The 25121-nt window shown below is 36.8% G+C and overlaps 1 protein-coding gene across 1 annotated transcript in view; it reads right to left on the bottom strand.

The window, feature by feature from the left end:
• Positions 1-1189: 1189 nt before the first annotated feature.
• Positions 1190-25121, bottom strand: part of LOC114652069 (probable tRNA methyltransferase 9B) — a 102343-nt gene continuing 78411 nt past the window's right edge. Inside the window, exons 2-4 of the mRNA XM_028802248.2 lie at positions 19308-19462; positions 12076-12249; positions 1190-6957 (exon numbers count right to left, since the gene is read on the bottom strand). Of these exons, the coding sequence (XP_028658081.1) occupies positions 6041-6957; positions 12076-12249; positions 19308-19462 (1246 nt within the window). The 3' untranslated portion in view covers positions 1190-6040. The remainder of the gene's footprint in view (positions 6958-12075; positions 12250-19307; positions 19463-25121) is intronic.

A 25121-nucleotide genomic window follows, 5' to 3' on the forward strand; every position in this document is an offset into this window, starting at 1 on the left:
AGATAGTGTCAAGTGAACATACTGGAGTGGGCTAGAAACTTTCATGATCTGAGCCCAATTGAAAATTTATGGTCTTTCTGTAAGCAACAACTTTGTGGAATGGACTGCACAACAATTTAGAAGATGATTCAGGCCCTAATTCAACTTTGGTACAGAGGTCCCAAAATCCTCCAAGATTGTTCAAAATTGGTGGATTCCATGCCAAATCACATCTAGATGCTTCTCAAGAGTCAAGGAGGTCATGTCATGTATTGATATAAGTATATGAATATTATTCATAATAAAATAATTTAGCAAAACTGATTTTTTGTTTTTTTAATATATAAATAATGAAGTCCAAGTAACAAAACAAAACAGAGGTTTTAAAAACAAAATTACCTAGTAAGTAATACAGTACAACCAAATCAGAAAATATCAAACTCCTCTGCCCCAGGGCCTAACTAAACAATAATAATCCTTGGCTGCACTGTTGACATGTTTCCTCTGATCACCTTCCACTATGGAGGTTTCATTGCTATGTCCAGTTGAGCTCTTTTCACCAGCTGCCTCCCAACTCTAAGGTCTCTGAGCCAAGGAAGCAAGGCCCCTTTATGCACCTTCCAGGTACCCTGCTGTAAGAAATTCTGGGGTCCCGGCTGACACTGATTTCTGGTTTTGTGTGTGTAGGACTCCACCTAGAATCACCAGATAGTCCTGCATGTTAGCCCCACTACAGAGTTGTACTGGAAAGGCCCAGATCAGTTGTCCTTCCCAGTATGCCTGTGAGGTCTGGGTAGACTCAAACCCTGTAATAGGGCTTATATTATGACCTCCGGGGTCTTGAAAGACATCTTGCTTTAAGAGTAGTGTCCTCTACTGGTCAAAAAGGGTACTGCTGCCCAAATTAACCACAAAAGATTAAGGAAATGAATCCAATGAAGGTTTTAAAAAATTCTCCCCAATGTGTTGTCTTTTTTCTGTGTACAGAAACTTAAAGATGCCTTTTAAAATTGTGTTGCTTCACCCCTAAAGCAAAAGATACTATGAGAAAACATTGTTTACTGGTGTTTGTAATCCATTTCTGCTGTTTTCAAAGACATTAGTTGTATTTTACTGTATAAAGATGCAGTGAAATGATATGATTGTTTGAAACCCAACCCCGCCCCTCTCCCCCAAAACAAAAACACACACACATATTTGAACTTAAATATATATTATTTTTTAACATAGTAAGCAACTTTTATTATATCACTCTAAGTGTTGCTTCTGCTTTTTATGTTTCTGATTACATTTTATTACACAAATAAAAATAGTTTTCCACCTACCATTTGAATTATTGCATAATAATTATCTGGGCATGCAAAAAGCCACATATTGTACATTTAATCAAACAATAACAGAAGGCATGTATTTGTAATAATACCCAAACCACATGATGATTTATTGTAAAAGGGCTATTCAACAGGCCAACTGAACACATAGGGTCAGTTGCAGTGTGCATTTAGCACAGAATCAACCCACAATGATCTCATCATTGTCCATATTGATGGTAACAAGACTACCGATCAGTTTTAGCATTGTTGCCATGTGTACTTCAAGACTTCTGTGGATTACAACCAAATGCCATTGCAGTTGTATCTTAGAGCTGGTGAAGGGTAATAAACTTGCATACTTACAAAAACCACTGTGTGGGCAGGTCTACCCAACTTACAGTGGTGAATGTTCTAAAATGAATACCCGCACACATCGTACAAACTATTGCAGACATGAAAAAGCACTTATGTGCAAATACATAAATTAAACCATTACAAAGGTCAAATTATAAGACATATATATTTTGGCCTGTCTTTATTTGTATTGAACTTGATAATAGCTATCAAGTCGATCTATCATACTTAACTCAGGGTCATTGAAAACAATAGATAATGCATGTAACATTTAATATTGAATAAATCAAATTGTCCTGCTGCGTATTCAAAAAAATAAGGATTGCCTTATATATTTAACTTTTATTTATTCTTCATGATTGGCAGCGCTGTTAGTAAGTTTGTTTAAAGTTCCATTCCTTCTAACTCTAGAAGTATCTCTGCAGTGTCTTCCATGTCCTTGACATTACATTTATCCCAGTATGGGCTGTTTAGCACTTGTGCTGTGATGTGTAGTGGTTAGTCATGTTTTATGAATATTGTCCAATATCTGAAAGTATATCCCTTCTGATGATGTATGCGTAATAGCTGATGTATCAGATTAATTTGGCAATTATTTATTTTTCCAATTTGTTATATTATCTCATTATCAGTTATCTATTAATTCACATTTATTTTTAGTAGGACTGACTACTGTAATGCGTTGTTCACTGGCTGTTCTAATCATCCTTTATGCAGCTTTCAGTTAAATCAAAATGCTGCCACAAGAATTATTACACAAACCAGAAAATACAAACACATAACTCCAGTTCTTATGTTCTTACAGTGGCTCTCAGATATGTATAGAGCTGATTTAAAATACTCCTTTTAACTTATAAAGCCTTAAATGACCAAGGCCCTGTTTACTTATCTGAAGTTATCATTATCTACAAACCAGAGTGCTCATTGAGATCTTAAAATGTTGGCCTACTTAAAATTCCAAGGATTAATAAAATAACAATGGGAGATCGAGCTTTTGGTTACACAGCCCCAAAGTTGTAGAACAATCTGACTGCTAATATAACAGGTGCACCTTCTGTCTCAGCTTTTAAATCCTGGCTGAAGATTCAGTAACTTAATCTAGTATACCCTGATCAATGTTCCCTCTAAGGAGTAGCATATAGTGAGCAAAAAACATTGTTTATGAGCGACATTTTGTTTAAGCCAAAAATTTATGAGCACCAACTCCGACGGTTGGAGTGAGCAATCGTGCGATAAGTACGAGTGACGCCGTCGGAATGAGCGATCGTGCGGGAAGTATGAGCAACGCTCTGAATTCGTGTGAGCGATCGCTCACGCGCTCAGCTTAGAGGGAACATTGACCCTGACTAGAGCTGCTCATTAGCTGTGCATACTGCATTTTTGTTTGTTAGTCATTTGTACAGAAATGTAAGTATCACAATATTTTTAAACCATTACTATCCTTTTCCATTCTGTTTATCTTCATGGAATCTGGAGGTGGCACTTGGTGCCACTTCTCTACTGCTAGGCTGCTCTTCTACACATGGAAAAGTTATTTCGGTTAACTGAGCATTGGAATCATCAGATGGAAAGATGTTCTCATCAGATTGAACAACCAGCACAGATCCCACTACAGAAAGCCCAGGCAGGGGTGAGGAGCTAGTTGGCCAAGGCCTCCAGAACTGTAACTTTATTTTTAGCTTTCTCTTTTATAATTTAAATCTCCTCCATTGTCAACTGGCCATAGCACATCAATTAATTAATTGACAGATATTGTTGGTTTCAATTTATGTTTAATCAGTTTCTACGTTGTTCTCTATGTGTTTTAACAAATCTGTATTTATATGGGTATCATTTCTTAATTTATTACTTCTATCTTGACTCTGAGAACTGCTCACAGTGTTCTGTGTGGTCAGGTGTAATCCACCTGAAGCTAAGCATGTTCGGGCCCAGCCTTTACTTGGATGGGTGATCATCTAGGAAAAGCTTGGGTTGTTGCTTAATGAGGTGTTGCTGAGGCCAGCACGAGGCCCTTATCCTGTGGTCTGGATGTGGATCCCAATGCTCCAGTGCAGTGATGGGGACACTGCTGTAAAAATGGTGCTGTCCTTCAGAAGAGACATAAAACCGAGGTTTGACTCTCTGTAGTCATAAATGATCCCTGGGCATCCATCTTAAAGAGCAGGGTGTATCCCGCTGTCCAGGCTAAATTGCCCTCTATGGCCTAGTCAATCTGACCCGATAATCATCCCCTATCTCTAATTGTCTATCTCTTTCACTCCTTCACCCTCTGATAGATCATGTGTGGTGAGCGGACTGGTGCAAAAATGTCTGTCATCACATCATCCAGGTGGATGCTACACATTGGTGATGGAAGTGGCTCCCCAGTTACTATGAGTAGTGAGATAAACGCTATATAAATTTAGAGAATTATTATTACCATTATTAATTGTGTATTAAGTTCCTGATTCAATCATTTTCAGGTGATGTTTTACAGTGAGTGAAACTGATTTCAAGGCCTTTTCATAAGTCCCGAAATGAATAATTTTAGCAACAATCCTGCAGTCCACCATGTGGCGACACTCAGTTTGAAATATAGTTTGATATAGTAAGCTTGATATAATAAGTTCATGTGGTGTTTCTAATAATGTTTCACAAGTTTAACAAATAGTTCCACACCATTTTTTTTCTCTGCACTGACAGTTTCAACTTTGGGGAATGCATAGCAGCATGTCATGAATTACCAATGCACCATTGCTAACAAGATATCAGATGCTCAGCAAACAATAAACATCAGACCACAATAGGACTATCGGTGGGTTATTTAAACTTGATCTCCTTCTGTCATTCATTTCAACAACACTTAGTCCTGAGGACCATCCTTTCCTAGCAATGTTCTACATAGTGCAATCCTGATACAGTAATAGGATGCAGTGGACTTTCTGCTTTAAGGGCAAGTGGGGCACTTCCCCCCAACTCCAGGAAAATGGCGCTGTTATGTAAAACTTAAATAGTTGAAAACTTGCCCCATAATTTAACATTATTGTTAAAATGCTTACAGCAAACTAATCTTAGTCAGTATAATCAATTTTTTGCAGTTTGACAATAAACAACTTCTTATCTAGAAAAATATTTCCTTTTGAAGTACTGTATGTGAAATTGTTGTTGTGTCTGGCACCGCTTGCCTGTTTCCAGGTTGTTGGAGCAGGCTGTTCAAACCTGCCGTGTTCTATGCATGACTTTACTCATGCGTGTGCATGTGCAGCATGAACTTGCAAACTCTGCCATGCAGCTTGAAAGCTATTGCCCTTTTTAAGCAACTGATTGGCTGATTTTTTTTTGACGCAATTGTACATATCACTGTTTTACAGAGGTCGTAATCATTATTGAGTATCAAGTTGATTACCAATGTACAATACAATTTAGCACTTTCCCTATTGGAAATGAATACTTATTCATTTGAGTTTCTGCTTTCAGCATTAAGTATTTGATACTGTTGCTGTAATTTCTTTTAATACTGTCCTTTGGTGGTTTTACTGTATGATAAAATATTGATCTTCCTTTTGTCTGATTGTTTAATGGCCTTTTTTGGCTGAAACTTTATCATCAGAGATGCTGGTAGCCTAATACATTGTGAAATGTAATGTCTCTTCCCTGATCCATCACGTGAGGCTTATTGGAGAAGATCTCCTACCTCAGCTCAGCCACCACTCTGATCTTCTACAGCTCCTTCCATGTGGCTCCCATGATCTTTTTTCTCCCATGTTTCCTTCCTACTCATTTATACCACTGGCTATGCCCCACACAAGTCACTTGGGGTCAGAAGCGACACCATCTGTACTGCCTTTTTCCAAATGAGCCGATATATGGCAGTATCCTTTCCAATCCTTGCCTGGCCAATGGATTTAAGCAGAAGAGTGCATGTTGTAAGTTATGCTCTTTAAATTCTTGATCATCTCTCTCTCTCTTATTCACAAAACCACACCCACTCTGCACGGCTTCTCAGGATGGCTCCGCCCCTTCTGATAGTGTCACTCTGTTCCAGGTCAGCATGGCCCCACCAGAATATTCATGCCAAAAAGATAACTGCTAGGACGGTACTATCTCAAGTACACTACAACTGACCCATGAAGTAAGCCAATGGGCCAAGGCTTGTTACTTTTTTCTCTCTGATTTTTTCACTGAACTTTTATGGTAAGAGGATATCACTTTCTAAACTTACACACTGACACTGAGAAGAAATAAAGAAAGGATTTAACACATAATAGCCATGCTTTGTAGCTGGAATCTTCTGTTTAAAAAAATTATTGCATTTTTTTAAAGGGTGAATATTTCTTACCTGGCAGTGTATCATTTGGTGGATTCATGACCCACTAGTTGAGTAGCCCTGCATTATAATGCATGACAGAGCAATGCTATGTTATCTTTCTTGCAATTACACACCAGTTACCATGGTCAAAACATGAGGAGACAATGCTTAGTTCTGCCACATTCTCCTCTATTAACTGTGATAGTTCCCCATCCCTGAAAACATGGTAATAGCGCATAAAGTCTTTGGTGTTTACCAAAGGTTCAGCATCAGCATTTATTGCATCAAGAAAAGAATCAGTGGAATCTAATGTTGAGGTTCTCAAGAATATTCGATTGCTAACAGAATTTAAATTGTTTGCACCCAAAATGGTGGGCATGTATTGCTCATTTTTAATTGAGAGGGATTCCTCCTTATTTGTAGTCTCTACAAAAACATCATCATCTTCATAAACCTGCCCATTAAGTAATGATCCGGTATGACCTAAATCTATACTGCAATGTCTTGATGGCTGAACTAGAACAGTATTCTCTACCCAGCCATCTGAATTTTTTAAGGGCCTGACCCTTTCCATATGTTTTTTCAGGCTTGATTCATCAAATGATTTAGAGAAAAACCATGACCTTAAGGATTTCCCAAAACTGCTATAAAATTTATTTTCATGTTCTTCTGGAATTTTGAGGCAGCATCTTCCAACTGACACATAGTTCCCTGCACTGTAGGAACGCTTGGCTGTGTTCTCTTGTCTCAAATTGTCATCCATCCTATAGTCTTTGGAGTACAGCATTGGAGGGAGGTCTATGTAACCTGGACTGTTTTTGTTTGAATTCTCACTTGAAGTTGAATTGTTTCTTGAACATAAAGCCTTGTTCCATGGAACAAATACATCTTGCTTTTCAAACCGCCTGTGTTTTTGCTCGAGTGCCCAAACATAAATCATAATCAAGCCTCCGGGGACCATTGTTCTCGCCATTTCTCTTATGGCACGAATTCTTCTTTCCTTCATTGAAAAATGATGGATCACTGTAAAACACATAAAAAAAGAAATTCTCAAAGGTTGCAATGTATTTATAAAACATTTTAAGAATGCAGCAAGTATATTAAATATATTAACATCTAACAAGATCCATGTATACTTGAAAACTAAAAAAAAAATGGTAATAACAGAAATTAAGACAAAGAAGTGGAATTGATATTATTGTTTCTATTCTTATAAATTATATTCTCTTATCATTTATGAAGACCATATGCCATTTTCAGCACACATCTGTGCCTTTGACAAATGGATGTTGAAGACCGATTGGTTTAAATAAGTATTTCCATGTGTACATAATTTACAGTTAGCTCATTTGATTTGTTACACATGTTAAAAGGAGATATAACATTGTTCCACTCCATAACTTTCACCACATGGAGACAGAATACTGCACAGACCAAAAATAAAAAAATGATATTCAAGAAAGTATGTTTAAGCCAGTTTTAAATTAAGGTTTGTGTTTAAATAACTAATATCCTTACTAAAAACACATGCATCTTAGTTTACTGTACTAGTTTCACAATTTGGTTCAGTGTAAATCCCAATAATTTTGCCATTTTTGATAAACTGGTCAATATGCTGGTAGAACCTAGTATGTTGTAATGGACAATATTATTTTATATACTATCGAACAACAGCTGAGCAAATCTATTTTTATCATATGCAGCACTGACAAAGGCACAGTGAGCTAGACTTTTTACATTTGGAAGGGATTGGGTGTTACTGAAACTCCAAATCCTTGCTAATCTTTTATTTTGAAAAGACTGCTAGGGGTAATGTGAACACAGGAAGGACTTCTATGTTGATGTAAAGTATAACAGGAAGCTCATCATCCTGAGGAAGGTAGAAAAAAAAGAAAAACAGGAAAAGAGGAAAAAAAGAGAAGATCCGCCATTTTGGGGAAGACAGGCCTGGAAAGTAGGCTGCTGGGACTGGTCTTAGGGATTACAAAGGTTTACAAAGTGGTTGTGGAGTTCTAGGTGGAATGGAGAAGCTTCCAGATAATTAATTTAACGGATTATGCTTACTGGAAGCTTCCTGTTACACTTTGCATCAATATAAATGTCCTTCCTATGTTCACATTACCTCTGGCAGTCTTTTCAAAATAAAAGTTTAGCAAGGAAGTGGAGTTTCAGTAACACCCAATCTCTTCCAAGTGTAAAAATTCTAGCTCACTGTGCCTTTATCACAGCACCACAGAAGGTATTCAGAAACATTAATAAATGCCATTAAAAGTTTGCTGAATTGAAAATGATCAAGCATCAGTTTTTTAAAATCACTTTTCAGCTTAGATGTTTAAAGATGACCAATTCATTGTGCTTTAGCACTAGTATACAGTAGATCACTAGCTAAAGATGGTATCCAAGTAGAGTAATGCGGTACACAACTTAGTGCCATTCTGTAGTATTAGTTAAGTTTTCCATTATGTGTTGAGCCGATGTCACATTACATGACTTCTAGTCAGAGGGGATGGCAAACTTGACAACTGTGGCTGCTGATCTTATCACCCAAGTAAGTCATTTTACATGACTAGATGTTTCAATGGATATCAAGTTAAACAAGTGTGTGATGACTTTCCAGCACAGTTTCAAATATCCAAGTTAATGCAAGCTCATCCCTTTTTCTGACAGTTGATAACATGCTGCTTGACAGGGCTGATACAGGTTTGGCTGCAATCTCTGACCCTTTTTTTTATTTAATTCCTTCATTGTAAGTGAAACAAAGGACATCAAACAGATGAGCTTATCTTCATTTTGTAACGTCCGACATGCCCACGTGCTGCCTGATTCCTCATCACTACATTATATGTATTTCTGCGTGAGCACTCACTGGTTGTCAGAGCCCATCCTTACAACTTAAGATAAAAACTGGGTTTCACTGAGTTGTTGGGTATGTCACAATACTTTTACTTTCTGTCTTGCAATTTTGTCAGTGACTTTCATTTTGATATTGTCAGTCTTCTTGCATTTTGACCTTATGCTTTTTTTAAACTTGCTTTTTCCCTTCCAGATCTGTCCACTAACATTTGACCCTGATAGCTTGGCAGGTAGCTTACCGAATCACACCTTTGAATCCAACCTGTAAACCTTTGTTTTCAGCTCTTCTTGCACCTTGTCTAATTCTCTCTCTCTACTTTTAAATGAACATTAGCTATGTCTACCAAAGAAAAAGTGAGGCACAATTGAAGATGAGGCAGAGCTCTGAATAATATGAAAATTGCAAAATTAAATGCATGCAAACCTGTGTGACTTGATGGGGGCTGATAGTTTCTTATTTTGATTATTCAATGAAAGTAGCTGTGACTCAATGCTGATTTATCAAGTATCACATCTTTGTTAAGTATGTGTGCTTCTTTGTGGTGATCAAGATGGAGCTGGGGATGAGATCTCAGAACTATTAAAAGAAATGCGTGTAAATCATGTCACCATATCAATTTTAAAATATAATTTATTGGAATTCCGCAGAAATGAATCAAGTAATTCAAACTTAGTTCACTGTGGTCAATGTAATGCTGGCAAAATTAGTTGCTCTAACAACTGTGTAATATATTAGGTTACCATACTGTAACTGTTAGTCACTATTAGTAAACCAGTTTTGTTAAACCTAATTAATTAGAACAGTCTAGACAGGAACATTGCTGTGAAAGAGATGCTGTCAAATAAATTGAAACCTAGCGTACAGAACAGTAGACATATTAGAACATTAGAAATGTTTCAACGGGAACAGACCATTCAGCTCAACAAAATCTGCCAGTCCTATCCACTTAATTCTTTCCAAATAACATCAAATCAAGTTTTGAAAATCCCTAAAGTCTTACTGTCCTTTGCACTACTTGGTAGCTTATTCTATGTGTCTATGGTTCTCTGTGTAAAGAAAAACGTCCTAATTTTTGTATAAAATGTAACCCTAACAAGTTTCCAACTATGTCCACATGTTCTTGATTAACTCATTTTAAAGTAACAGTCTTGACCCACTGGACTAATTCCCTTCATACAAAACATGAACATTAACTGCACAAAAGTCAAGTGAGTTCATTGCATACTCACAGAGTTAGGAGTAATTCCTATCGATTACATTGTTCTGTTTTTAAAAATTGCACTTCCACATATTAATTAATTCATCAAATCATTATATAATTTGATAACCAATTGCAAAAATCACATCATTATAAAATAAGATTACAAAGTTGCCACATACACCAGATATTTTAATTAACAGATTATCTATTCCTATGATGTATGCTGTACAGTAGTGATGAGTGAAATGGGTAAGTTTTAATTCGTATACAGTTTTGCAAAACTGACACTAAAATTTTATGTAATGCTCACTGATACGAGTTTTGGAGGGTTTTTTTTGGGGGTGCAAAGCAAGGAGTATTGCTTCCTAAAATCACATTCACACGTCTTTGTTTACCAGTATTCTTCGCTGCAGCTACATAATGCATGAATCTGTTGTACACACGGCAAATCAATTCTATTTATGCTTCTCGTTCATATCACTGCACAGGTGTAGTGTGGGTTATTTATTTATTTTTAAAAAGAGATTTGCCACATATTTTTTACTAATGAAAAACCACACAAAAACACCCAATTGTGCACATTACTGTATTATCTCCACAAGAGCATCTCACTACACAGGGAACTGTACCCCCAAACTCTGCCCGGCAGTGCCGTTAGCCAGCAACCCCACTTTGCCGTTTATTGATTCCTGTAGAACAGGTTGAGAACATCTCCAAGCGCCGTGGAGCTTCGGGTTTCTTTCCTGTCTCAGATGCATCTTTAGGATTGCGATTGTCATTATAATTGACGAAGTGTGGATTGTGCCAGAAAATGTCTGGTGGCTCAACAAAAATGTGAGAGAAAATGATTCAGTGAACTTTCTGTAAATTCTAAATTAATGCACATGAACACTTATAAACAGGAACTAAACATACTTCTTCAATACCATAAATGTCATTGGAAGTAAAACAATATTTATTTTGTAAGTTTCTGTTTCATGCAATTCATTTCTTTCATTACTATCAAAGACAAACCAGCCCAAAACCAATGTCATTACCACACAAATCTTTGACACTTTCATAAAATTCTGTTATGTGCAGCCTTTATATTACCCTGACACTATATAAATGGGTGATTTCCAAGAGTCTTTGCAAAAGAGGGTGGTCCCTTAAATCAAATTAATTAAATATATTTATTAATAAGGAAATTTTTGCCAAGAAAATAACTGAAAAACAGCACAGTCATTCTGGTTATATCAATTATATTAGGAAGCAGATATGTAAAGCCTACAAACATCAACTTGAATCAATTTGAAATTTTTGGCTAAAGGAAATGTTCTTTAAAATAATTTTTAGGGCTTAAGTAACCTTTGAGCAAAGTTAGGTAATTGCAATATAGTTGTGATGATATTTAAACCAATGAACTCCTTGTGCGGTATATTGTTTCAGTCGTTTATATTAGAAATGGATATGTAAAGCCTTAAAACAAGTTTGTTATGTTTAAAGTTAATTTAACTGTAGTAAGAACATAGTATGAGTGTAGAGTCATAAAGGGACTACAGTATGTGTACACATTCAACTGTTTCAATAATGGCTTTAATTTTTTGCTATTTCTTTTTTCATCCACCATAAACATTTTTTCTTTATGCTGTGCAGTTAATATGTACTACTTAATTAGAACTAATCTTATACTATTATTTTAAAAGTCATGTTTTTTGGTGCATGTGTCACTTGCATTTGTCATTTAAGTCAACAAAACTCAAGTCATGTTGTGCTATTTGGCCATGAAGTGATAGCTTTGTCCACATCATGCACAATGTATGTCAGAAATGCACTACTAACTTACTATATGTAAAGCATAAAGTGCAAGTTATGGACAGGTTAAGGTAGAAAGTGATCCTTATTCTAATGAACAATTTATACAAAATAATTTATGCATTTTGCAAACAATTTTTTACCCTCCAAAAATTGGATTCAAATACCAGCCTAGACACAGTCTGCATGTAGTTTGCTCATTTATCTACACAGGTCTTTGTCTGGGTATTGTTTGATGTATTTTTATTTATCATTGAAAAGAAACAAAAAAGTCATAACTTATTCCATATACCTCCAATAGAAATAACAGCATTGAAGATCTGGTCCCTGAAGGGAAGACAGAGATTATCACAAACAAGGACTTCATGTCCATTCTTTCTTGCCACTTCTGCCAAGGGACTACAGTAATCACATCCCAGATTGTAAATCTGACCATTCACATCGAGATATTTTCCAGTTCCACAACCTAGAAATAAGCACAAAACATAAATTTCATTCCATATGCACTTAAAACATTCAAACAATAGGAGTGAAAATTTGCACATTAGCTTGCATGAATACAGTAACAAACAAGAATCCTCGCTCAGAATACAAGGAGTGGTTTACACTTTTATTTAAATCAACATTTTGAATCTCTCAGTTGCTATGGTGACGCAGAGAAAGCACCCTGTGAGTAATGAAACTGAAAGCATAAACTTTTTCTCTCTGGTACATTTCCAGCATTTGGAGAGGAACACGGAGACACTCATATGAGCTAAAAATAGCTGTAGACCTTGTCATCTCTTAGACATTCTAGAGTACGGATGGTTTATTTTATCTGCTCAGCAGTGTATTTGTCTACAAGCTTTGAAAGTAGTACACAGTTTACTTGTGTATCCTGCACCGTTTTGTTGCCTCTGTGGTTTATAATATAGTTTTATAGTAATATATAGTAATATAGTTGAGACTTTTTTGTAAATCTCTTATTGGTATTTGCTGCTTAAAATGTTTTGTGGATAATTTCATACTCCTTTTACATGCCTGTGCTGCTTTTTGCTTTTACGCTGCTGATTTCTGTACTGCTCAGTTATTTGATTCATATGATGTTGTAATCTTGTGATAGTGATTACTGTTAATGGCACTCACACGTGACTGATTGACCGCATGGAAGCAGACTAAACATTTGTGGTATAATTATTAAGGAATATTTTGGACAAAATTAAATAAATGCACAAATAAAAACATGTATTGTAACATCTGAAATTAATACATCAAATAAAAGTAATCATATGTGTACATAATATGCTATGAAGTATTTTTGATGCTTATTTCATTATCTGTTTAATAAGAAATGACACAATCAGAGGTACAACAAAAGTGGGAGAGATATCTAAGAAAGTACAGGAATGGAGGTTGAAGTGGTGTGGACATTTGATGAGAAGAGAAAATGAATATGTGGGCAAAAGAGTGATGGGAATGGAAGTACAAGGGGAGAGAAATCTAGGGAGACCAAGGCAGAGGTGGATGGATGAAGTAAAAGAAGATGTGTTGGAAAAGGACTTGACTGGCAAGTAGGTGTAGGACTGGGCTGTTTGGAGAAGGTTGATCTAGTACATTGAACTCATATAGAAGTGGGAAAAGATGAAGAAGAAGAAGAAAAGCATTTTATTATTTCTTAATTTATTTATTTTAGAGACTGCACACACATATAATAGAACTTGAAATGAAAAGTCATTTTCACTGATCAAGGTTGAGATGGTGGGCTGTAGCAAGTACTGCATTTGATTGGTGTGTTGTCGGTAGAACACACATAAAACCTTTGGCAATCAAGTGTTACATTTACAGGCAGACACTTCAGATGCAGACTCCTGAGAGGATGATGACTTCAGGGCTTTTTTAATTAATGCAGCTGCTTTGTACAGTAAGTCTGGCCAACTTTTTCTTGTGTTCAATCCATCACGGACAGGCACAGTTACAACTTTGAGCTTGTGCTTTGCTTGCCTTAATTTAAGTTAATTTAAGTTTTTTGCACTTTCTTAGTCATTTTGGTTTAGTTGCAGTATGCTATCAGTTCAGGACGATCCTATGCTGATGTGTTCTTACTACATATTTGAGGTAACAATACTAACTTTTGGGTTTAATGCTGTTACAGTGTACCCCAGAGCTGTGGACTATCGGTGGACCAAGACTAAGACTAAGTGCAGTTACACTGTGGTTCATGGAATCAGAGAAGGGGAACAAAGTTGCATACTAACTTAAACCACCTCATGAGTACGTTCAACTGACCTAGTACAGTGGATAATGTTACAAAATAAATTCCACTGTTATGGACATTAAAAAGCAGTTGTATGCCATTAAAAAAATTGAAAGCATATTTTATATTTACATTTGGACTGAGCTATAGTGTGATACTGAATCAAATATTATTACCACAATGCCACAGAAAAAATCAAGCAATACATGGAAATATTTATATTGTGTAATATTAGAAATAGAAAATTATGGATCAATATACATTTACCCTTAATTTTCAGTAAAAAGACCCATCCATCACATTATCCAACCCGCTATATCCTAACTACAGGGTCACGGGGGTCTGCTGGAGCCAATCCCAGCCAACACAGGGCGCAAGGCAGGAAACAAACCCTGGGCAGGGCGCCAGCCCACCGCATAGAGGCTTTATCACTAATTAAGAAAATCCCTTAATATCTACACCAAGTGACTGTGGTTGATTCAGCAACCACTCACTATCAATGGCACAGTCTATAGACACTGATAAATTTGTGAGAATCTGCACCAACTATTCTTGCATACATTTGTCGAATGCCCAGTAATTGCCATACTGAATCCTACTTTTATCCACTTCCATAAATTTGTTAGGCATATAATCCTGCTCAGCCTCCAATTCTGAAGTTTTAAGATGTGGCCACCTTGCTGGTTTTCTTTGCGGGTGTACTTCAGGTCTAATAAGATGTTTCTCACAATATGTATTATATACTGTAGATCTTGTGCTCTACTGTGAAGTTAGTGCTGCAATGAGACATTATTTACAAATACTGTCCAGCCTCTGACTAGGTATTTTATATGCTTTGCTTATTGATGGATTATTAGGAAAAGCTGGGTGCATAATGAATAGCAACTATTAGCTCTTCTGTATTATCTACTTAATTGGGAAGTGGCTTACAGTGAGACAATTATGCTTCAAATACAATTCTACTAAAGTGAACCGTTCATCTTCATTACTTAACATATAGAGATTTCAGTGCCTCTTTATATGATGAAAGTGATTGACGTTTACAATAATGACACTCATTTCGATGTATTGCAGTTTAATGATTGCAATTACTTTTTATCAAGTTAAAATGAAGATGTACTTTTCCCCTGTGCTACTGGATGTCTCTGTAAATCAAGAGGAATTTGTAGCAGTACGTTGTTAGTGGGGGAGATGTTAATTGCCAGTGTGTCACTGTTAACAAGCAATCAGATGGACAACTAAGCAAACCGAGAAGAAACACAAAGCTAAAACAAGTCCAGCTGTAGGTTAGCTAAACCTGGAACTGATCTTGTTCCACAGTTTACTAAGATAGCACTTAGATCTCAGGATCATCTCCTGTTATTACAATATTACATAGTCTGGTTTTGATCCCCTGCTAGTGTAGTCTATCTCAGGTACAATACAACTGATCCTTTATTTTATATTATTATAATAATTTTTTAATTGTTACTCTGGCAATGCCATTTTATATTTTGTGTAGTCGTACAATGTAATGTATTTGGTTGAACAATAGTATCTGCAGCCTGAGTATTAGTAGACAGAACCAACATCAAAAAGTTTGCTTTGAGGCATCTCACTTGAAAAGAATATAGTTTATAATTAAGTTTCACTCACTGTATGAGTCTAATGCTTTGTTTTAATATGAGTTGGTTTGAAGTAATTTATAAATATTCACATACTCCTCCACCTTCTCTTTTCCCCAGCATTCTGGTTCTGGTCTATTTAAATAGAAACAAACCTCTATAAATTAAGAGTCCAGTTGGGGGGTTAGTGCTGTTATTCAGATTTCCCAAAGTTACAGGAAAAAATACTTTTATTGTGTATATGCTTGGAGTTCATCTTCCTTGTTCCTGATGCTTTGTGCATTTCCAAACACAAATGTGGTAGGGGCTGTCGAATAGTTTTTTTTGTGTGTTTTTTCTTTGTTTTATTAATTCTATTCAGTAATCATCCTTTTGTTCTGAATACCCTATTTAAAAAATATGATGGAAATTGGGCAATTTCTTTATGACTCGGGTTTGGAACAGGGTGTTTGAAACCATTCTTCACTTTAGTGTATATCCTTTAATGCAAGTCTCTGCCTCTAGTACTAAGCAGCCACCTGTGAACACAGAACTGATGTGTGATGTCTTCAGATTATGTGAGTGTCTAGGCTACAAGTCATTCTTTGTGTTGCATGGCAGTGGTAATTTACAGGATCATGTTAATTTGGACACATTTCCTTCTTTACCTAGGATGCAATAATGAGTGCGGTGGAAGATGCATACCTAAAACTACACCAGGTTTGATGATAAAATGCTGAAAAGGACCTCAAATATCTGACCTGTTGTTGGCTTTCCATGGTATCCTCTACCAAATGATAACATTTTGTCTTTAGATGGCACTTTCAATGCACTTGAAAATTATGCGACACTCTCAGCTCCACATTTCAAGTGTAAATTTACTTGATCATTACCTCCTACAATCTGCTTAATCCAATTCAGGGTGCGTAAAGTTTACTTTGAAAGTACAGTATATAACAGGTCCATGGTATGCAGATGGGTGACGCATATTAATTTAAGTAGAAAAATTGAAGGACGGATTTGGGTAAGAATATAACTACAAGAGCAGGAATGAGCAGTTTCGGTTGTGTACTGCTAGACTGATTGTAAGTCAGTGCCTTTTAATCAATGGCTAATCTATGTCTATAAATGAGCTTCTTGCCTAATTTTCTTTCCTGTGGAGCTGGCTGTGCATTAAGAGTAGCTATCAGCAATCAGCGTGCAGTGTTTAAAGCATATTGAGACAAGTCACTTGTATCTTTTTAAAAATAAATTATGTTGGTGAAAGAACACAGTTGTAAATAGCAGTGTACACCCCTTAGGCTCAGTAGTCCCATTGTCATTCACAGCTGCCCAATCCTTGACAACTGAGTGCTCACTTAAGCTGTTTGAGAAATGAAGTAGCTGTAAGCAGTCAATTAAACAAAAATACTAAATAACGGCACAAACAGAGTCACCTGTGCCTATTATCAAGCAACACTTGGACAAAGTATAATGAAGTGCGTCGAGAGGCTGCTGATAGCATACCTCAACTCCAGAATCCTTGTCAGTTTACACCCATTCCATTTGCTTATCACAATGACAGGTCTACGGAGGATGCCATAACTTTGAGAGTCTCTGTCTAACTTAGATGATAAAAATACCAGTTTCAGATTACATTTCATTAGCTATATCTGTGTGTTTAACACTATAATTCATACAAAACTTAAACCTAATGTCAATAATCTAGAAACTAGATTTTAGTCTACAAAAATTAGCCTTAACATCTATTTTATGTTGACTGATAACACAGAAATCCTCCCCATTGTTATGTGCTTAACTCCCTCTTTGACCCCAAGGAGTTAGCCAACAAAAAAATTAGTTATCACATTTAAAGGGCCTGGATCACTAAATTTTGGATATTGTAGAGGTAGTTTGCTGTTTCAGGGTTTTGATAACCCTTAACATTAACATTCTTTCTTAGGTCAGCCACATAACTTCACGACTTGAGAAAGTAGGCACAAATTGATTTTTGTTTTGCATTTCTTATGTTATGAACTCCAAGGTTTTTATGTCATGTTGAATTTTACATTTATTTTTCATACCTTTTGATTTTTTTAAGCTTTTGGAATGTGACAATTTGAATTCTATTTTTATTCTGTTATAATTCAGCTAACATTTTTTCACCCTGTATATTCTTTTTATGAAACATCATTCTGAGATATATTTTTTTGACCACATGACCCCACATGTGGCACCATGTGACAATATCTTCCAGAGGGTATTTAAAATGCTACATTTAGCATCCAAGATGTAGATTAAATAAAATTTGCAGCTATGTAGCTAGTAGGCCAATAGGCTGTTTACTTTGTTATTTTTTATTTTGAATTTTGACAATCATATTTGGGATTGGCTCCAGCAGACACCCGTGACCCTGTGTTAGGATATAGCGGGTTGGAAAATGAAACTGACTGACTGATATTGTGTTTTGACAATCAGGTTTTCTGACCTTCCCATTTTGACCTTAGCTCATTTGAAGATATCTCAAAGTCCATTTTGCTTATAATATTCAATTAAGATGAGATTTTTACCATTAAGTAACAACATTGTATGCTAAGAGGATGTATGGTTGCCAAGAGAATGTTTGAATGGAGCACCACCAGTATGGTTGAGGGTAGGAGTGAGTCTCAGTGACACTATTTGAGAGAAAGAGAGAGCCTGGCAGCTAGGAAAGTCATAGAATGTGTGTACTGCATGTCGCCGAAGAACATCAGGCAGGTCCATCAACATGACTGGACCAGGATCTTCTATAAGATCATCCCTCCTTTAAATTTATCTATTTTTTTTAACAAACACAATTTTTTTTAACTTTTTCCTCTTTGGTTTATTTCTTGGCTGTTATGTGGTCCCACTCTTAAAATTCAGAATTTACCGGCATACAGTAGTTGGTAAAAGCAATGCCTTTACTGGAATAGAACTTGCACCAGTTGAGAAAATTTCTTCAGAACTGCACTCCAAATAATCATAGTCCACCCGGGTCTAAAGGTCTTGTTCTAGTCTTCACTGGCAGACGATACAAGATTATGAAAGCTCACACCGCCAAACTTAATATGAAAATAAAACTTAATATAAAAAATAAAAAGCTGTTATTTTCAATTGAGCTTTTGGAGTAGTGCTTCATAACACTCTTCTTCATGCTGTGGTAACTGATGAATTATAATAATGCATATATTTTTATATTTTGTGATGCTGTGTTTAATTAATATTTAGTTTTTTTGATGGTTCATCTGTGCTCGTAAAGGAGCTAGCAAGAAATCATTTCATTATACTGTTGTTGTATAAGATAGACTAATCTGCACCAATAGTTCCTATTCCATCCCGTTGTGAATTTGTTTTTATTAAATTTGTTCATGCAGCTTAAACCTAACCAAATGGTATCAGGTGCAAGATAGGACCAGCCCAGGTAAAGATTCATTGAAAGGCACACTCTTTCACACTCCCAAATGTACTCACTCTAAGTCAGATTAGAATCCACAAGTACCATAACCGGAAAAGCCTTGGAATGCTGAAGGTGAACCTGGAAATATTTCACACAGACACATGCAAAACATGCAAACACTGAAGAGAAAGTGACTATGGTGCAATCTGAATCCAGCCTCCTGGATCAGTGAGACAGTAGCACTAACCACATACCTCTGTGGAATGAATAAGTTTTCAAAATTTGCTCTTCAGTTGTGCAATTTTTCTTACCTATATCTGCAATAAGGCTCCCTGGCTCTTGATCAAGAAGGAACTGACGTACACGTGGCCAGGCTTTGCAACGAAGGTCACTGAGGTAAGGGGCGGTTTTCTCATATACGCTATGGACATGTTTTTTTTCCAGGTGAATAGCCTCATTCTCCATCCTACAAAGAGGAAAACAGTCCATTACTCAAACTGAATAAGCAGCATTAACTATTTTTGTATCACATTAGTTTCAAGAGATGCTTGTTTATCTATCTGGACAAATAATGAAACTCACCAAATTACCTGACTCTTGTTTCTGATTTTATGCATTACTAGCAAAATACCCGCGCTTCGCAGCGGCAAAGTACTACTTTAAAATGTTAAATAATAAACTGAGGGAAAATGTACCAATAATTATTTGTTAAGGATCTCTTGGTATACCACGTTGTCAGTTCGCCCCTCCAGTTGTAATATGACCAAGCTGTGCGCTGAGCTTACTCTTGAGCATGCAACGTATAGTTGGCCATGTGAAAAGCAATCTTGCCTCAAATCAATGCCAACCTTTTGTAGGGTCTGTCTCTGAGACTTATTAATTGTCATTGTGAAGCACAGCCTTACTGGAAATTGGAAGTGTTTGAATTGAAATGGGAGATCAGAGGGTATAACAGGGATGCGAGGAATAAAAACTCTCTCCCCTGAGCCACTGCCAGTAAAAATAGTTGCCTCAATTCGGTTCTTTTGCAAGCATGTGACCTGAAGTCTCGTGCCGTTACAAAGTTTCGGTGGCTGTAAGTTTCTCAGTAACATTATTGGTGCCCCAACCTTCAAAATTAGATTATGCTCAGGAGTGCCTGGAGGATTCAGAGTGTGGACCGAGCTGCAGGCTATGGGCGTATATATGTACATAAGTAGGATTCAGTTAGCATTGGGAACCCATGTACCAAATTTCTTGAAGATGGGCCCATTAAGTAACAAAGACCGTTGGAAAGTTCAATATGGCGGCTGACAGTGGTGTCATACCACTGAAATAAGTACGTACATTGGTTTCGGTTAGCGCAGGGAAGCCGCCTACCAAATTTCGTGAAGATGGGGCCATAAATAAGAAAGTTTAACATGGCGGACGTTGTTGACCGTTATGACCGTTACGTGTAGAATTTCGAAATGCAACCTGCTTAACTTTTGTAAGTAAGCTGTAAGGAATGAGCCTGCCAAATTTCAGCATTCTACCTACACGGGAAGTTGGAGAGTTAGTGATGAGTGAGTCAGTGAGGGCTTTGCCTTTTATTAGTATAGATGTATATGTGTATATATACTGTATATGTGTGTGTGTGTGTACATATATATATGTATATGTGTGTGTGTATGTATATATATATATATATATATATATATATGTGTATGTGTTTATATATATATATATATATATATATATATATATATATATATATATATAGATATATATGTGTGTGTGTGTGTGTGTATATATATATATATATATATATATATATATATATATATATATATATATATATATATATATATATATATATATATATAGCTGTACCCCAGTCTGGTTAAATGGAAAAGAGAAAGTACACGTTTCTAATATGCTTAATTTCACAATGATTGTGGATATACAATATTTTTTGTTGTTCCATTGTCTGTGCAGAATGTTAGACTGAATAATATTGTTAAGTTCGTAGACGTCTTTGTTTTTGGCCACAAGAATAGCTCGTTCACTCAGCCAATCGTGATTCTTATAATTGGTTTGAATATTGGGAAATACTTTTTCAACCAATTCTTCTTTTGACGCCACTAAATTGCAGAAGTTATGAGGCAATGAAATTCGTCCTGAGGTCAGATCAACCGGCACCTTTCCGTTCCCAATTTCCAGATTTCTCCAACCCCGTTATTGGCAGTTTGCATTATTTGATCGTAAATGCCTTTTTGCTGAAGCGTTAGCTTAGGAATATTTGATTGCACATACGACAAAAGATCACCCGTGTTGTAATTTTGTTCACGACGCAATTCTACATCGAACGAAGCAGCAGCAGATCGATTCGGTGTTGGCATTCCCATTGATTGAGAACTTTGTTCGCGATTTCTAAGCACAAATCTTCAATCATTATCAACGCTTAGTTGTAGATTTCTGCTGTGAAATCCATGTTTATATTTGAATTTTACTTGTGTATTCGACGGAAAATATCTTCAGCCATGTGTGATTTATATTTCTCCCATAACTGTGTTGGAGATGAAGGAGAGCAGGCGGTCAATATGATTGCAAACAATGCACGAATTTGATTTGGATGTGACGTGTTGCACACGTCATTAATGTATAAATCCCAGTGTCGGTCGTTCTCCAATAAATTCAGAGTTTGACATGTACTTCAGAAAGTGGCATGTGTAACGCCGTTGACAATTCTCAATTGCTGGAAAGACGTTGGACCGGGCACATTTACCAACAGCATGTGAACAAAGAAGCATTCATCTTGATTGGGATGCACGGTGTACAGTCTGCCTATCGTAGTTTCTTTGAATATGCCAGGTTGTCCGTTGACTCGCTCTCCTCGTTTGCGTTGTTCAAATGATTTTCTACTCGCATGCCATGTGTAATACGCAGGCACTTCCGAATACAGCAGTGTTTTCGCAAACACGTCATTTTGGCATAATATAAAGAAAGCAGTTAACGTTGTAGCCGGTGGATTCAGGGCTATTTGTTGCACATTTGCAGCTGTGAAATAAACGCGTTGTCCATTTTCTAGATGTACTGCTAAGTGAACAACATCTAGACTTCGTTCATGTATGGGAAATGAAGGAATTCGCCATACAGCTTCATTGCTGCTTATGTATCTTCCAGCCTAATACTGTGCGATTTCATCGATATGTATAACCGCATTCCTATCACTTCTTTCTGGTTGCACGCCAAAAACTGCCATGTCTTTGCCTTTATTCATGTACTTACAAACGTATTTGATCGAAACATTGAAATAGAATCATAAAATATTTAGTATAGGGTGTGTTGCTTTTACGTCCAAAAGATGGTGCTGTGTTTTCAAAAAAAGCATGTTTTTACCTGTCACAGGTGTTGCATCTATATAATATGTATATAAAAACACGCGCGTATTCGAATGCAACGTTGTGTCAAAATTTCAAAGCAATCGGTGAAGAACTTTTGGAGATTTAAGGTTTTGAACCAACGAACATTTACATTTTTATTTATATAGATATGTATATATATATATATATATATTTGCAGTTGGAGATCCACAAAGGGAGAAAAAACGAATCACGTATCATAAAATAGTTTTTATTCCTGAGCTTTCAACCCCTATCAGGGGTCTTCATCAGAGGATAATGCTTAGTCTTACAAGAATCAAAGGCAATATATAGCAGCACATTCAGGGGGGGTGGGTGGAGGTGACTAAGTCCGTATGATCATACGGACTTAGTCACCTCCACCCACCCCCCCCCTGAATGTGCTGCTATATATTGCCTTTGATTCTTGTAAGTCTAAGCATTATCCTCTGATGAAGACCCCTGATAGGGGTTGAAAGCTCAGGAATAAAAACTATTTTATGATACGTGATTCGTTTTTTCTCCCTTTGTGGATCTCCAACTGCAAATATGCAAACCGTATCACAGACCTTCTCTTCCATATATATATATATATATATATATATATATGGTTTTGGCAGCCAAGCGCTTTTTTTTCCAACCTAGAAGACGTCTCTTGAGATCCGTTTAATCGCCTCGTCGATTGCATGTCTTCCAAGGTAGTTTCAATACCCATTTCCTGCACCGAGTCATCTCCCCTTTTATGAGTGACTGTGTTAGTGGCCGTACTTCGTACAGGTCTTTGAACACACTGAATACTTGTAACTGGTGTCGCCCGTCGGCTACTTTCGACAGGGAATGGAAGCAATTGTTGAGTAACAAAAATTATTTTTAAGTGATTTCGCATTGAAGAAATAGTAAAAACTTGATCACTTGGGTCAATACCTAAAGAAATACACACAGCAAATGCAATTGAGAATACACCAGAATCTGTATGATTTAATTGTTGCTGTGCGTCTTCATAAACTATGGGAGGTTTGTAAGGAAACAAAGCATGAAGGAAACGAAGCTGCTCTTCGGTGAGGTTGAATTTTTTATCAGCGTTTAAACTGTCATAGACATGAATTACAGCACCATCATAATAGGTACACACCCAGTGAGTCACTCGTTCAGTAGCTGCAGAAGGTAATATTTGAATATGTTTTGCATTTTGTGGAATGGGCATTATAGGTATGTCAGGAGTCCACATTAGCAAAACGCTTGTTGTTGCCGCTCCTCCCTGTTAACAACGCTTTTCGCAAAATTCGCCTTAATTCTCCACTTTCTTACGCTTGTTTTATTTCGTTTATTATACGTATAGTTCGTGGCTACAGCTGACTCGAATTGCATGGATTTGGCTTAATATTTACAGATTTTATGGACTCCACTTTACTGGGAACAGCTGAGTCTGTGGATCACGGGATGAGACCTATGAACATTTCTTTGTACCTGGCGATCTAGCACCTCGGGATGATCTGTCTCCGTGATTATATTCGCTATGCTGATCTGCTCCCATTTCATCTTACAGTACTCTACGACCGGGAACTGATCTGATGTTCATACTAACCTGGCTTATGGCTTATGGCTCCGGGGCGATCACGCCTGAAATTACCAAGCGTTACTGTTTATGGCTGTGTATTGAATGTATCCTCCTCCTGCTGTGCTTTCTGCTGCTTGCTATCGCCGCTTCCCAGTGCAATTTGCCAGCATGCCAGAGCTGATTGGTCCGTGCCGTTCATTCGTTCAGCAGCCAGCTAATGACCACTGCTGCCCCCTGCAGCACTGCAGCATCACTGTCCCTGGCATTCAGCCGCTGTACTAGCCTGCAAGCATTGGTGTTTACCTCTGTGTGCTTGCGTGCAGCCAGTTCAAGTGCAGTTGACTCAGTGATTTACTGAATTTCATCAATGGTGTCAGTTGCACCTTGTACATATTGTTCCAGTAGTTTTTAATAGTTTTTACAGTTCATTGGCAGTGGGTAAAATGATCAGTGTTGGAGTAATTGTGATGCTCTTTGCATGAAAAAAAAAATATGTGTTCCATTAAAATTTCACTTTTTCTTTGTGAATTGTGACATTTACTTAAAAAGTGCAGCAAAAAAGCATTTGGCATCCAGAAGTGCATTAACCCCCAAGTATGTGGTGGTTTAAGGGTTAAATATCAAAATAAATTAGTTTATCTTTTTTGTGACAAAGTTTTTCTTTCATGGTTTTTCACTCTTTTACCTTCCGAATATTTTGAGATATTTAGATGTTAGAAACCTCAGGCCCATTTTTGGGCCAAGACACACTAGAAAGCCTGCTTTTTGAATTGAGGCTAGGCTGCCTCAGTGAGGCTTATTCGTAGAATTCAGACCTGTAAAGAAGGTCTTCTGTGGCTTTTGGAGGCCTGCACCCCTTTATGAAAGGCAGGATTATAACACCAAGTGCAATAATTTCCTGGATTCTTTTTTGTTTGGAGGATTTTGGTTACTGTTTTTCTTTATGACATTGATTCCCTACTATGTGTGATTGCTCTTCTTAGTTTATTTTTAACAAAAAAAAAATCCATGCTACTCAGTTTAAAATCTTTCTAGGTCGATCTTTCTACCTTGAGGGGTATACTTAACAAATAAAACAAAACTGGGCTCCTAGAGCTGTAAGACAGTAGTAAGCACTACAAAACTTTGCTGCCCATTTTTAAACCCCTAATTTATGGAGCATGGCAGGGCCCCGGGGGTGGATGAGATATGCCCGGAGTTCCTCA

The sequence above is a fragment of the Erpetoichthys calabaricus genome, chromosome 5 (genome assembly GCF_900747795.2).
Source record: "Erpetoichthys calabaricus chromosome 5, fErpCal1.3, whole genome shotgun sequence".
In the NCBI taxonomy this organism is placed as follows: Eukaryota; Metazoa; Chordata; class Cladistia; order Polypteriformes; family Polypteridae; genus Erpetoichthys; species Erpetoichthys calabaricus.